Source organism: Maniola hyperantus, chromosome 26, assembly GCF_902806685.2.
Source record: "Maniola hyperantus chromosome 26, iAphHyp1.2, whole genome shotgun sequence".
In the NCBI taxonomy this organism is placed as follows: Eukaryota; Metazoa; Arthropoda; class Insecta; order Lepidoptera; family Nymphalidae; genus Maniola; species Maniola hyperantus.
The window spans coordinates 3,370,340-3,384,819 of record NC_048561.1 but is presented as its reverse complement, the minus strand read 5'-3'; the positions used below and the strand labels follow the sequence as shown (position 1 = coordinate 3,384,819).

Below are 14,480 nucleotides of genomic sequence, written 5' to 3'. Positions count from 1 at the left end.
AGCCCTAGCACAGACTACGGTCTATTTGGGCTGCAAACTGCCAACACCAGTCTCGGCTTTTTATCTAGTGCTTTGGTCTAAAAGTGTGGTGTAAATTGTTCACTTTTCGATTTGTCTAAATAAATAAATAAATAGGTATACAAAACCGTACAAAGTGACTTCGCGCGCCGTTTTAACTCTATGGGTTAATTTATTAATTCCATCCATTAAAATAAGGACTAAAATCGTATTTTTGACATGAAATTACAATAAGTAAAAGCCATTTCGACCTGTCGCTTACATTGTCCATCATAAAGGCGTAAGTGCAAAGAACACGCAAAGAGAGCATAGTACGTCTCTGCAGTGCTCTAGGCAGCTAACATCCAATGGGATATTTCACAAATCGCACTGCCCGCCTTGCGAACAAGAAGGGGCCTGCTGATAGACAGGCAGACGGACAGACGGACAGCAGAGGCTTAGTTGACCGAGGGAAGCGAGTCAGTGGCAATAGAAATTTTAACATAAGTTTTGATTTGTCGATATTTCGTCCCGGCGCGGCGCCGTGACCACGACCCATGCAACTGGGTCGAAATATCGACAAATCAAATTCATCAAATTAATCGAAGTATATGTACCAGTTACCTACATTATAATAATACCTGTCTATATAGGTAGATTAGGTAGTATGAAGGTATTTAGGTAGGTACTTATAATTCTACAATTTTAAAAATCCCGCCATAGAAAATCCGCAGTGGCGCTAGGCGTGCTTGTGTCGTGTCGTGTATAAACTCCGTGGTAATTTTTTTTTTAGTAGGGGAATAATGATCTGTCAAAAAAAGTCTAGAACCCAGAGTCGTAAAATCAGTTTAAAAAAAAAGATCTATCAAACTTCAAAGTCGTAGATAGAATAATAGGTAGATTTAAGTACTGTGTGACCGCGTATGAGATAGCGATAGTACGACGTAACGATGAATAACACGACAATCATTACCATTGTTTAGTAGTCAATATTTGTATTAACCGATCAACATTATTTGTATTAAACGTTTTTTATGTGAAAAGAAGTAAATAACTCATGAGAAATACAATTACGCCACGAATTCTCAAAGTTTGTTTTGTAACTTCTTGAAAAAAACGAGTTACACGATAAGGGACAAAAAATAGGTTAGCTGCGTCTGTGCTCTCTTTTTAGTGCGAATGAGAAAGCAAACGTTCCTGCATCTACCTTTATTACTCTATCTACGATCAAAGTAGATTGTCACTACAGCGTGACACTTACTCGGCAGCTTTAGTTCCAATTTGGGACACGCCACGCGCCAAAAGAGCCTTGTCGCATTGTAAAATTTGAGATTCGTGATCCATGCGGCTTGCACATTGACTTCTTGCCTCCTTGGTATGACGGTAGACAAGATGTAGGCTCAAAAAGCAAGAATCCAGAGCCTGCCTTTAAGGCAGTTGAAAAAAAAATGAGTTGACTGAGGTTGCATACGGTTGCATATGTAGTAAAGTGTTTCCAATTTTTTTTTACCCTATTTTAAGGGGAAATGACTTAAAATATTGGGTACGGGTTGGGGCGTTATTTAAAGCGCAATACACATTGAGCCCGCCGGGCCGCTGACAAAGCCCGGCGACACAACCCGGCGGCCTGTATGAAAAGAATCATGTCGGCAACATGCGCCGCCGACATGTTGGCGGCTTGGGTACGCCTGCGCTCAGTTGCCCGGCATCGACACGCAGCAATAACTGACTGCCAAATAAATTTCTTATCTCAAGCCGCCGACATGCCGCCGACCAAATTTTCCGACTTGTAATAAGTGAAAACGCCAACTAGACCGCCGACAAAAAGTTGCCGACATATTATGTCGGCGGGCCGGCAGGCTCAATGTGTATTGCGCTTAATGTTGACAGATTTATGGTAATTTGGGGTAAAATTCAAAGGGGTTACGATAGGTTTTAAAATGCTTTCTAGAAGGAAGGGTGGATTATTTTTTTTTGGAAATATAGGAATAAATAACAGCCTACTTTAATACGTTAGGTACTGGGTATTCATTGTGGCTGATTCCCTTGTACACAATCTCTAAACTAAACTAGAATGGCACGTCTAAATCTATTGCTATCCCTTTCATAATGTTGCGTGTGGAAAAGGATAGCACTAGATTTAGAGCTTTTAATTTAGACATTGTGTGCAAAGAGAATCGGCCCCATTATTTGTCAAGGAAATAAGTATTTTTTTTTAAATATATTAACCAAATATCTTCCACACAACACGTCACAAGATTTGAGATTTTGGATCGCGATGGATATTATTTACACGTAAAATAATGTTGTTAAAATAACAACGTGAAATGCGCCCCAACCAGGGTATATCAAATAATTTTTTGCTTAATTTTACAGAAACTAGGGTAAAACCAAAATCGTAAGTGGTAGCACTGATGCAGTTAATGTAATACATACTCTTTGGTAGCAGTCCATTCAGCAGTCAAGACTCAATCAAAAAGACTAGAACCCAGATCCGTAAGCCAACCACCGCCAAATATTGGCAAAAATTGTTTCGTAGTGATTAGAGGTATATACTCTTTGTTGTTTTCTATTCTTTCATCTCAGAGGCTAGAACCCAGAGCCGTAAAATTAGTTAAAAAAATCATCTCAGCATTCTCGTTTCTCACGTCTGAGTTTCTTACAGCCATTTTATGAACTTTCAAGTTTCTTTCAATGTGTAAAACTCAGAACAATGTGATGAATCTTACAAAAAAGGTAAAACCATTTTTAAATTACTGTAAGTATTAAACTTGATTTGGTCTTTCAATAAAATAGATTCTTCAAACACTGCAATATGTCCATATTGTACTGAAGTTGGATTTTACCCGCGGCTTCGTCCGCGTGGTATTAATCAATTTGCTACTTATTTGCTGACAATTCTATAATTTTCTTAAGTTTTTCAATTACATATTTGATTGTTTGTGATGTGTCTAACAAAAACTATGATTAATGGAACACAGGTTTTGTACAAAAAGTTAATGGTTCCATAAGCCGTGTCTTCAACTTTTATCTATCAACAACTTCAGACCATCTTTTCTTTGGTCAGCCCACATTGGTTTACCAGCTGGCTTATTTTGTTTCTGCTGTTGTCCATATGTCTGCCAATCTGCACCTGGCTAGAGTATATTATGGTCATAAAAACTCATTCTGAGAGATCCATTCTCAGTAGTGCGCCGGCAATGGGTTGATGGTGTCTATCTAGGTACTTGGAGATATGACCAGCTCAAACTCAAAGCATGTTGTACTTTCTAGTGTCCGTCAACATAGTTTGAACTTTTGAAGTTCTAATACCCTGCTCAAATGCACAATTTGATATCTGCTAACTTCACCATGTACCTAAATGTATTATTGGTTAAGTTTAAATTATGAGTGAAGTTAGTCAAGCTTATTTCAAACTGGGATGTAAATTATATTATAGTCCAGTCAATATAGTAGTTTGAAATAAGCTTAACTGTGGCTGAATAATACTACAATACAAATGAAGGGTACAGGAAAAGAAGTGGGTCATCAACATTTAGGATAATTTGAAAAAATGGCCAATCAAAAGTTTTTCAACACTTGCAGATCTTCATATTTTTCTCTAGATATAGGTCTTCATTGTAACTTGGAATAGGTAAATAGAACTCATTCTCACTTAAGTTCTTATTCTAGCTGACCTGCCCCGGCTTCGCTCGGGTGGAGTTTAGAAAATTGAGGGGGAGGTTGAATTAAATTTTTCTCTCTGTAAGAACCATCCTCGTACTTCAAGGAATATTATGAAAAAAGAATAAGCGAAATCGGTTCAGCTGTTCTCGAGATTTGCGATGAGCAACACATTTAGTGATTCATTTTTATATTATTGAGTAAAGGCTTGTGTATTTAATACTAAGCCTTTATTACTGATTTACAATATCTTACAAACAATTAGTATAGTATGTATGCAATACGCATATCTGTCCGGTGGTTCCAAAGTAATGTGATCTGTAGACACAGGCCTCCTCCAACGTCTTCCACTCCTGCCTATCACCAGCAGTTCTTACCCGCAGTACTCCTGCAACCTTTTTTGTCATCAGTTGTCTATCTCACTTCCTCTTAAGGTGAGATCTATAGAGCGCACTCTGATGTTGCTTAGACTTAAGACAGAGTTAAAACGAGACAGAGCACACATAAATCTGTCTCGTTTTAAGTCTAACTTAAGTCTGACTGAGCAAAGTCAAAGTGCGCTCTATCAGATTTCAGCGTTAGTGTTGTATTGTGGAATCCATTCTGTTATAATAAATAAATAAATAAATTCTTTATTAAGGCAACAGAGACCTATATTTTGTTAGTATAGACAATGCTTAAAAAACTATGTTAGTATATTTTGTTAGTATAGACAATGCCTAATAACTATGTTAGTATAATCGTTTTATTTTTACAACACAATAAGGGCGCAATCCGATTTCTCTGTATCGGAGTAACAACTTTCCGTCGAGTCTCGCCTGTCACAGTTATAACGAAAAAATCTACAGTTTTGTCTACATTATGATCTATACTGCCTAATTTCAATTCCTCTTTTCTTACGTGACTTTTGCCATTTTTCAGCTGAAATGTTACCTAATGCCTCCTGCAACAGCTTTTTAACATCTGCCATTTTAAATGTAGTGTTTTTCTTGGCCACATACCCCTTGACGTCAGCCCACACTAGTTCGATGGGATTCAATTCGCGGTGGTATGGAGGTAACCTCAATACCTCCACACCAACTGCTTTTGCCATCTCATCAATCACGTATGATTGGTACTGAGTTTTAACATTTTTCACCTTTTCCAACAGTTGGACTTTTTTTTCATTTGTTTCAAAAGAAATTTGCTTTGATGAAAGCCATTATTGTATGTCTACTTTTTTTACCTATTGGTTATCGATTAATTACCTGCCCCTAGGTATTTCTTCTAGGAAATATCTTACCGATAGATAGCGCCGTGTCCTGTTCAGTATATCGGGTTCAATAACACAAAGTTCACCAATTAATTACGGATTTATTAAAGTTACAATGTTACAACATAAAATACAATGAATACTGTGAACAAACTAAATAGCAAAGGACCAGTTACTTCGGCGGGCAGGGAGCAACTAAACTGCTCACGCTAGTTCTACAAAATATGCCCCGTGTGGCGAACTGCTAGCGTCAGCAGCTCCCTACATCACACCGCCCCAAATTTTTATGTCTATAAAAATTAACAAAATGTAAAGTTACGATATCTCAGTAACAATAATTAACAAAAAACTCTTTCCTTTGTGACAACCCTAAGGCTCAACTCACACCGAAAGAGCGGCGAAGGGCAGCGAAGCGCAGCGACCCGCTCGATAAAGAAGGCGCGCGGATTCCCGCGACTGCTCGAGAAGTCGCTGGAATGCTCGAGAAGTCGCTGGAATGCTCGAGAGGTCGCGGGATGAATTCACGGGTCGCTCCCCTATGCGCAGTTCACTTCCAACAAAACTGGAGTAAACTTGTGTTTAAGCAGTGAAAATGGGTATTTTGGATTTAATTATTATTGCACATATAATTGAAGCAGAAGAGGAAGAGGCCGAAGAGATAAGGAGGGAAAGATTTAAAAGAAAAAGAAATATTTGGGTACACGACCTGTGGAAGAAAAGACGTTTGTTTGGCCAATTTCAAACATTTTGCACAAATTTACATCTGTATCCTAGCATTTATTATGACTATTATAAAATGAACTATGACAAATTTGAAAGTTTGTTGGAAATTCTCAGGCCACATATTCAAAAACAAAATACCAATTATAGATTGGCTATTTCCGCTGAAGAAAGACTGTCAGTCTGCCTCAGGTAAGTTAGTAAATAAAAAGTATATGGTTCAATTGTATTGTTATTTATTGTTCAAATACACTATTCTAACAAAAAAATAAAATAGTTTTAAAGAATAAAAAATAGTTTTAAAATAGTTTTAAGGCAACAGTTCTTTAATAGTCAAATGTCGTATCGATATTGGTTTCGGAATCCTCTTCACGCAATACAGAATCAGAGGATCTTTGTTGTGATTTCGACATAGCCTGTGGTATATAAGGCGATGGAGGTGGGTCGAATGAACTAGATCTGGAAGTTAAGGTTGAATAAATCGGAAGTGGGGAGTTTGTCTCGTAGATATTTTCTGTGTTCGTTTCTTGATAACTTGTTGAAGTAGACGGTATTTTGGATGGTGTGTATGAAAAGGATGTGGTTGGAATGTTTGTTTCATTGTAATTTTCTGTCACAGATCTAGGACTGATACTGGTTGTTTCCAATGGATAATTTGAAGAAGATGGCATGGTTGTATTATTTCCTGTGGCAGATAAGTTGAATTCAGCTGTATCTCGTGTCATTTTATCACCGGTGTCATCGGCAAGTCTTATTTCCGTTTCATTTATAAGGCGGAAAATTTCGCCCTTTAATTTGGCTTGAATATTTTTAGGCATTGTTTTCACAGTTCGGCCCATGGTTAAGAAAAAACTAATGGTTGGGTCATGTTCTATTTGCTTTCCTTCAATATATTGTTTGAACAATAAATTTGACATTTTGAGAGGCTGTTCGTTGGATGAAGAGGTCTGGTTTGACAGCTGCGACTGTGGCCGTGGTGACGGTAATAGCTGCGACTGCGGTCTTGGTGACATAGACTGATATTCGCCATCTGTGGTAATATCTGAATCTTCTGGCGAACTCGTTAAATTTGAAATTTGTTTCCTGCTTTTCATGAAGGGTTTTATGAATTCTAATTCTTTTTCAAATTTTAATGGGCGTTCCACTGTTCTAGCTGACCCACTTCTACTCTCTCTTAATGAAATGCCCTTTCTATAACTATCTCGTAATTTCTTCCAAGACTTTTGGCAATTCTCCACTGAAAATGGTAATAATATAATTATTAATATAACAATCTTGTTATGTTTTTATGGATTTTAATTTTTCATGATGGTAACAATAATCTAGATAATAATATATACACACGGATAAAAGTAGACAAACTACCGGGGCTGTTACTCTTGATTTATCGATATGTGTAACTATATCTGATGATAATAATTATATTTTGTTTCAGATTTTTAACTACTGCTATCAGTTTCAAAGCGCTAGCTCACGAGTATCGAATGGGATATAGTACTGTACTTCTAATTGTTCACGAAACTTGCTCTGCGATATGGAAGTGTTTACGGCCGCGTGTTATGCCAAAACCGACAGCTCAGCTATGGACCAAACTAGCAAAAGAATTTGAAACTCAATGGAATTTTCCTAACTGTATAGGAGCCATAGATGGCAAACATGTTAATATAAGAGCACCTTGGAACAGCGGCAGTCAATTTTATAACTACAAAAAATATTTCAGTGTAGTTTTATTAGCCATAGCTGATGCAAATTACCGATTCGTTGTAGTCGATATTGGAGCATACGGTCGCAATAGTGATAGTGGCATTTTAAGCAGCTCCAGATTAGGACAATTATTGAATAATAATACACTGGATATACCACCTAGTAAATGTTTGCCAGGTACGACAGAAGCATTGCCACATGTATTTGTTGGAGATGAGGCTTTCCCGCTACATGAACACATAATGAGACCTTTTCCTGGAAGCCAAATGTCGACAGACGTCGAGAAGAAAATATTTAACTATCGCCTAAGCCGTGCAAGACGTATTGTAGAGAGCAGTTTCGGAATACTAACACAAAAATTTGAGGTTTTCCAAAAGAGAATTAGAATGCAACCCAAATACCTGGACATTATGATACTAGCGTGCACTTGTTTACATAATTACCTAAGAAATGATGAAATATTTGAAAACATAATTGAAACAGTGCCAATAAATAGTATATTACAAAATCTTCAAGCGGATTCTGTTTCCCGAGAAAATGCTATCTCTATAAGAGATAAATTTAAGACTTATTTTAATTCTTGTGGTGCCGTTTCTTGGCAAAACGAAATGATTTCCCGTAGTTAAATAGATTTAACAACAAAATGGTGTGAAGTTTTACAAAAGACTGCGCCGTATGTAAACTAACGAGTTCTAGAATTTGCGGACGACATCGCAACAATTAAAAGTTTTTTTTTCATTTTAATTAAAATTTTAAAAAAATGGTTTATTTTAATTTTCAAATAAAAATAATTAAACAAATACATACTTACCAGACATATTCATTTCAGCGCCCACTTTTTGCCAAGCGTTATTTTTCATTTGTTTATCGCTGTAATGCCTTGATTTGATATTGTATAGGCAGTCGTACATTTGCACTAAATAAATAAGCTTTTCTTCATCAATTTCCATCACTTCTGTATTCGTTGAACTGCAAGGAATGAATGCGAATGCTCGCGCGGGAAGCGGGCGTGAGGGGCGGGATATTGCCAGCGGTCGCTCGCGACTGCTCGAGCATTCTCGGGACTTCCCGCGACTTCTCGCGCAGTCGCACGGCTCCGTTCGGAATTCGCCGGAATTCCCGCGGCGCCGCAGGCATCCGCGCGACTCGTTTGAGTTTACTCATGCGATAATAAGTATTATAGTAATGAAAATAAAGTTAAAATTCAAACTGCACTCCGCTTCGCTGCGCCTCGACGCTCTTTCGGTGTGAGTTGAGCCTTAAGGCAGCATTCGGTTCTTCGGCGACCGCGACGAGCGACTGCGACCAGCGACTACGCGACTATGGTCGCCTGTCGCAAGGCGACCCCTAGCTTTCAGATGTCAGCGACTGCGACATCGCCAGTCTTCCCGTAGTTTTTATGTGTGACAGTTGTGTTCTATTGCAGTACGATATGCCGGACAATTTCAACAGCTATTGGAGGACGAGGAAGATGGTGATAATCTTATCATGTTATTATCTATGCCTCCGGAAAAAAGGATGAAGATCGACTCAATTTTCACATCGCGAGAAGAAGAGGGTTGCTTTCAAATACCTACTCATAAAACGACATTTAATTTATAAAGAAGAAAAGTTCCGAAAATATTGTAGGTTAAATCATAAACAGTTTGATTTTGTACTCAGTTTAATAAATTAAGACATGAAACCAAGAAGAAATGGCACATCGTTAATTACAAGCGCTGAAAAACTTTTTCTCACATTAAGGTAAAAAAATAATTGTCTTCCAACCCTTCATGGGTACTTAAGTCAGTTGGTTGGGCGGGTGGGGAGGCAACACTTATAGGAGAATATGGGGACTGGTTTGATGAGGAATTATTTGAAATTGGATAGCTTTGATTGAAATGTGGACTAAAGGAAATGTTGCGACTATCTGAACTTTGATCAAGACTTCTCAATTCAAACTCTGCCAGTATATTAAAAAGTTTTGTTTTAGCCTCCACTCTTAAACCTGGTGGTAATTTCTTTTAAACTGGCCCATATGTGAGCAAAATGAATCAATTCCGTCTATATCAGCGACTGCCTCCTGTGTTCTCAGGGTTCTCATTTCCGCTTGTCTTTGTTCGTCTCTCTGTTTCCAATATTCTAGTAATGATGTATGAATATTATTCTCCGATTTACGTTTTCTATATGTTTTGATGTGCTTCTCGCCTGTCTCGCGCTACGGCACTGGCTCCGGAGCGACTGGGTCGCGGTCGCCACGCCGCTCCCTGGCCCCGCCCACCTGTCGCGCGACGCGGTCGCGGGAATTGTTTAGTGCTCCATATAAATTAATACTAAGCAGTGGGACGCGCCACCCGGAACCGGTCGCGGGTCGCCGTCGCGCGTCGCTGTCGCTAAGAACCAAATGCTACCTTAACAATGACTCCGATCCGCTTACTCCGCAAATTATAATCTACGCGCGACACCTGGTTGCATTGTTCATTATTTCATTGACCTCTCTTAATACATCATACTAATTATATTGTCTTCTAATGAAAAATAATATTTGCGGATTGGGGCCATTTCACAACACTTATTTTGCAATGCCTATTTCCAAATACTTAGTTGCTATTCTAATTAACCTACTTTAAACCTAACAGGCATTTTGCTTACTCGGCCACTCCGAGTTGTTCGCGGCGTCAACATGTCGCCGTTGCACTTTTCGCTACCCGGCACATTCTGATCAACTACTTTTTCACCCGGCGTTTGACGTGCATTTTCGCCATCCAGGACAAAGGCTGATTTCAATCTGTCTATCGATACAAGTACTAAATAGGCTTTCTCCAACCGCTATATGACGTCATAGGGACCGTCGTAAGGGGGTTGTAGACATTTTCGCAATACCTCGTTTCTAATAAATACTTTTATTCCTTGCAATCCTTTAAGGCTGGGTGCACGAAAATAGTCCTAGAGTCTCTGTGTCTCGGGTTTTGGTCTTAAATTACTAATTACCTGTTTCAACTGCCTTAGGTACTCCTCACCGTCCGTTATCTTACTATCCGATGGTTCAAAAAATTCTCCAGGGAGCCTCAGAGTTCGCCCAAAGGTTAATCCCGCGGCACTTACCCTGTGTCGCTGCGCGGCGCTGCACGCAGCCCCATCATAACGGTGTGCATTTCTTCGACCCACGACCTATTGTCCTTTAATCTCGCCATTAAGGCGGCCTTCAGACTACGATGCCATCGTTCTATTGCTCCATTACTCTGTGGGTGGTACGCTGTCGTCCTAAACTTATGAACGCCTAAATAATTCATCAAATGCCTAAAGAGACTGCTCTCGAACTGCTTTCCCTGATCTGAAGTCAGATTAATAATACTGTTATTTCACTGAAACCAAGTCACTATTTTTATAATTTTATACACTGATGTTATTATGAAGTTTGGTATTAAAACTTTCAGTTCTACACATTTCTAAATTATTTAATAAATAATTTTCACTGAAAAATCGTTATATAAGATGCTTCACAATTTCTACCTATTCCTAATCTAATCTATCTAATTCAAATTCTATTCTCCTACCGCGTGAACGCTATGGGTTGTTGGTTAGAACCTCTGGAATCGCTACATATAACTACCTACTAGTAGTAGGAAACCATTATAAAAAAACATGTTTGAGCGTTATTGCCCTTGACTTTGGGTAATGCAACGGCATTACCCAAAGTCAAGGGCAATAACGCTCAACCCTGAACGCAGGGTACGGGGTCTTTGCCCTTTTTCGGCGAGCACTCTTCCTGGGTCTGTCACTGTGGTGATACCAGTTTCGTCAGTATTGTAAATGTTGTATACAGTATTGTTGGGAATAAACTTATGTCTTTCCATTACGTCGCCAAGTTTATCATAGAAATATGTTATTTCTTCTTTGTTGAAAGCAGGAATTCTATTTGAGCTTGTCGCTTCAGCTTTGCGTATAGAAACTGAAGGATTGCGTCTCATAAAGGCGTGCACCCAATCCAACCCAGCTGCTTTTGAAAAATGAAAAAAAAAATGAAAAAATATTTATTTACCATAGTTCAATTATGTCAGATTTTGATCCCCTGCATCCTTGATATGATCAATAGCCGGGTCCACACCGGACGATCCATCGATCCCGCGATCCGCGATCCAGGATCGCGGAGCGTGGATCGTGGATCGTGTTATGCCGATCCACTCTTGGAAACTTGCGATCCCAAATATGCGCTCCAAGCGATCCTAAGGCGATCCGTGATTCAGCCAGTCTAACTCTTGTACGATATGGAGTCACACGTACAACGGCGGCGTCTTGCCGTTGCAGCAGTAACTTTTATTTTGCTTAAATGCTTGCGCAAAAAATCACAAAAAAGAAAACGACGGTTTTGGGTGAAACAAATTTACAAAAATCGCTTGGAATCTGGGACTCAGCTGTACGCAGAGTTAGTGTCAGATAAAGTTGAACACAATTTTGCAAGAATGAATGCTAATCAATTTGAGATATTGTGTTCATTATTAAATAACAAGCTAAGAAAGAATGATACAAATTATAGAGATGCCATTACTGTGAAGGAAAGATTATTACTAACATTGAGATTTTTAGCAACTGGAGATTCGTACGTCAGTTTGCAGTATCTGTTCCGCATTTCCAAACAGTCTATATCGATAATTATTCCTGAAGTTTGTGAAGCCATCATTGACCTGTTAAATGATTATGTAAAGGTAAGTAAAACCATACTTTATTACTCAATAAAAAAGTAGTGTATTACAATCATAATTTAAAGAAGTAACATGTTTACAATTATTAATTATTTTTTGAAAACATGATATAGGTAGGTACTTATTTAATTCGGTGGTGACTGTGGAAGTGAATAATCCTGAGGTTTCAGAAACTGGGACTGCGATGAATTGGAGGCTAGATGAGCAGACGGTGATGTCTGTGGAATTGGAGCTGGATAATTTTGAGGTTGTAGAGACTGGGACTGTGATGAAGTGGATGCTATTGGTGTGCCAGGGTATGAATTAGTGTAATATCCATAATTGCTATCCCCATATCTTCCTGTGTCAGCTTGAAAAATAACTTGGCATATAGCATTTTTGACATTAACTAATGTTACTGCATCATATTTCCGCAATTCAGTAGATATATACTGCCCGAAAGCAATGTAAGAATCAGTTTCCGGTTGTGGTGGCTGAGCACATTGTTGCAGAAGTTGGAAAGCCTCTGAAAGAGTTTCATCTGATATGTCATCTGCATTATTAGAAGTAGTTTTCTTTCTTTTTTTTGTTCTTTTGTTTGTTGTTTGGACACTGGATTGTGCATTCTGATCATTCTGCTCTCTACTCTGATCTGTGTGGTGGTTGGCTCTCTCCGGTTGTGTGTCACTAGTAATGTTACTGTTCTCGTTTTCGCTCACTGTAGTATTAACTTCAAGTTCCCCATCAGTCGTATCAGATTCTACCTGTAACAACAATTATTATTACTATTTACTGCTTATTCTTATTTTCAGCTTTATATTATAATTAAGATCTCCTTTATTTTCAGGTGCCGTCAACTAAAGAAGAATGGCGTACAGTTTCTCAGCAATTCGAGAATAAGTGGAATTTCCCACACGTGATAGGAGCGATGGACGGCAAACACGTCGCTATACAATCGCCTTTTAATAGTGGCAACGACTTTGATAATTACAAATTATTTCCTAGTATTGTTCTTTTTGCATTAGTAGATGCAAATTATAGGTTCCTGTATGTGAATGTTGGGACTAAAGGCAGAATATCAGATGGAGGCGTGTTCAAAAGCACAAATTTATATAAAAAACTTGAAAAAAAAGAGCTAAATATTCCTCCACCGGAGATATTGCAAGTTCCCTATAAAATTGAGGTACCCTATTATATACTAGGTGATAAAGCTTTTCAGCTTAATGATTATACTATGAAACCATACGATGGTACACGGGAAAGGGGTTCTTGTGAAAGAATTTTCAACTACCGACTGTCAAGAGCACGTAGAGTAGTTGAAAACGCGTTTGGAGTACTTAGTTCTGTCTACAGAGTCCTGCGTAAACCTATGCTTTTGGAACCAGAAACTGCGACTAAAGTCGTGCTGGCAACGGTTCATCTATATAACTACTTACGCAGTAATCCTAACTTTATATCGCCAGGAACGTTTGATACAGTACAGGAGAATGGAGATGTAATACCTGGAAGCTGGCGAAATGAACCGCCATCACAATCGCTACAACCGATGGCCGTCGTACCAAGAAGAGCAACAGAAAATGCCACTACAATACGGTCCCACTTAGCAAGACACTTTGTTACAAACCATACAATAGTTTGGCAAAATGAATATCAGTAAACTAATAGCTCACAATATGTTCCAATGTATCGCGTGTGGTTCCGGGTTCATTTTTATCCGCCATAAAGTCGAAGTCATCATACGCAAACCACTTTGATTTATATGTATCTTGAGCACCTGAAATAAACAAGTTACTCATTAAAATAACCACGTGTATTTCTAACAGCTTAAATGTAAAAAGCGAAATCACGTGAAATCCACAGTAAATATTATGATGTAATTACTTATAATAAAATATATAATTTTAATACCTACAGATAAAAAGTAGCTTTGTTTTCTTACCGGATCCAGTTATACGGCTTTGCTTCTCTCTGTGTTTCTCCCTTCTGTAGCCTCCCGCCAGAGATCGCATTTTTTTCTTTAGGTTCTCGATCGACTTATTCCCCATTTCACGAGAAATCTGACACCAAGCATCATCTCTAACACCTCTATTGGTGTAATTAGAATCTTTGGGATCCCATAAACATTTAAATTCTTTATAAAGCGATATCAAACGGCGACTTTCTGAGATGTCCATGGCGAGGTGGATCGCGCGAACCAACACAACCGTCCACACCGCGCGCATCACGCAACTGAGGCACCTTTGAGGCTGGCACAAAAACCGACCGCACACGGATCGCGCGAGGTAGGGAGCGCGCGCTCCAATACGTGCGCATGGATCGCGCGCGGCACGTCCACACCGCCTGCATCTTTGGATCGCGCTGCTGCCGCGCGCGATCGGAGCGCGATGGATCGTCCGGTGTGGACCCGGCTATTGGCAATCTTGCGACTAAATCAGTTGAGTATTTGAGACAACCTTATTTAAAACAGTACCTTATGTAAAACA

The 14,480-nt window shown here is 39.0% G+C and overlaps 3 protein-coding genes across 5 annotated transcripts; 2 read left to right on the top strand and 1 right to left on the bottom strand.

The window, feature by feature from the left end:
* Positions 1-2,655: 2,655 nt before the first annotated feature.
* LOC138404231 (uncharacterized) lies at positions 2,656-8,144 on the top strand. Of its 2 annotated transcripts, none has more exons than XM_069507635.1 (3): positions 2,656-2,733; positions 5,287-5,824; positions 7,068-8,144. In XM_069507635.1, exons 2-3 carry the CDS (start codon positions 5,505-5,507, stop codon positions 7,960-7,962), a joined length of 1,215 nt encoding a protein of 404 aa, XP_069363736.1. In that variant the 5' UTR covers positions 2,656-2,733; positions 5,287-5,504; the 3' UTR covers positions 7,963-8,144. The 2 variants fall into 2 exon arrangements, with proteins under 2 accessions (XP_069363736.1, XP_069363737.1); XM_069507636.1 differs by lacking the exon at positions 2,656-2,733 and adding an exon at positions 2,737-2,755.
* Positions 8,145-11,038: 2,894 nt separating this feature from the next.
* Positions 11,039-13,669, top strand: LOC117994417 (uncharacterized). 2 transcript variants are annotated; one of them, XR_004675360.2, is made up of 3 exons: positions 11,879-12,021; positions 12,189-12,314; positions 12,845-12,985. XR_004675360.2 is itself a non-coding variant. In XM_034982325.2 (2 exons), the coding sequence occupies exons 1-2, from the start codon at positions 11,584-11,586 to the stop codon at positions 13,652-13,654; spliced, it is 1,248 nt and encodes a 415-aa protein (XP_034838216.1). In that variant the 5' UTR covers positions 11,039-11,583; the 3' UTR covers positions 13,655-13,669. The 2 variants fall into 2 exon arrangements, 1 of the variants encoding a protein (XP_034838216.1); XM_034982325.2 differs by lacking the exon at positions 12,189-12,314 and having other exon boundaries at positions 11,039-12,021; positions 12,845-13,669.
* On the bottom strand, positions 12,063-14,219 carry LOC117994425 (uncharacterized). Its single transcript, XM_034982336.2, has 3 exons — positions 13,937-14,219; positions 13,668-13,771; positions 12,063-12,761 (listed from the first exon to the last, which is right to left on the bottom strand). Exons 1-3 carry the CDS (start codon positions 14,217-14,219, stop codon positions 12,144-12,146), a joined length of 1,005 nt encoding a protein of 334 aa, XP_034838227.1. The 3' UTR covers positions 12,063-12,143.
* Positions 14,220-14,480: the final 261 nt, after the last annotated feature.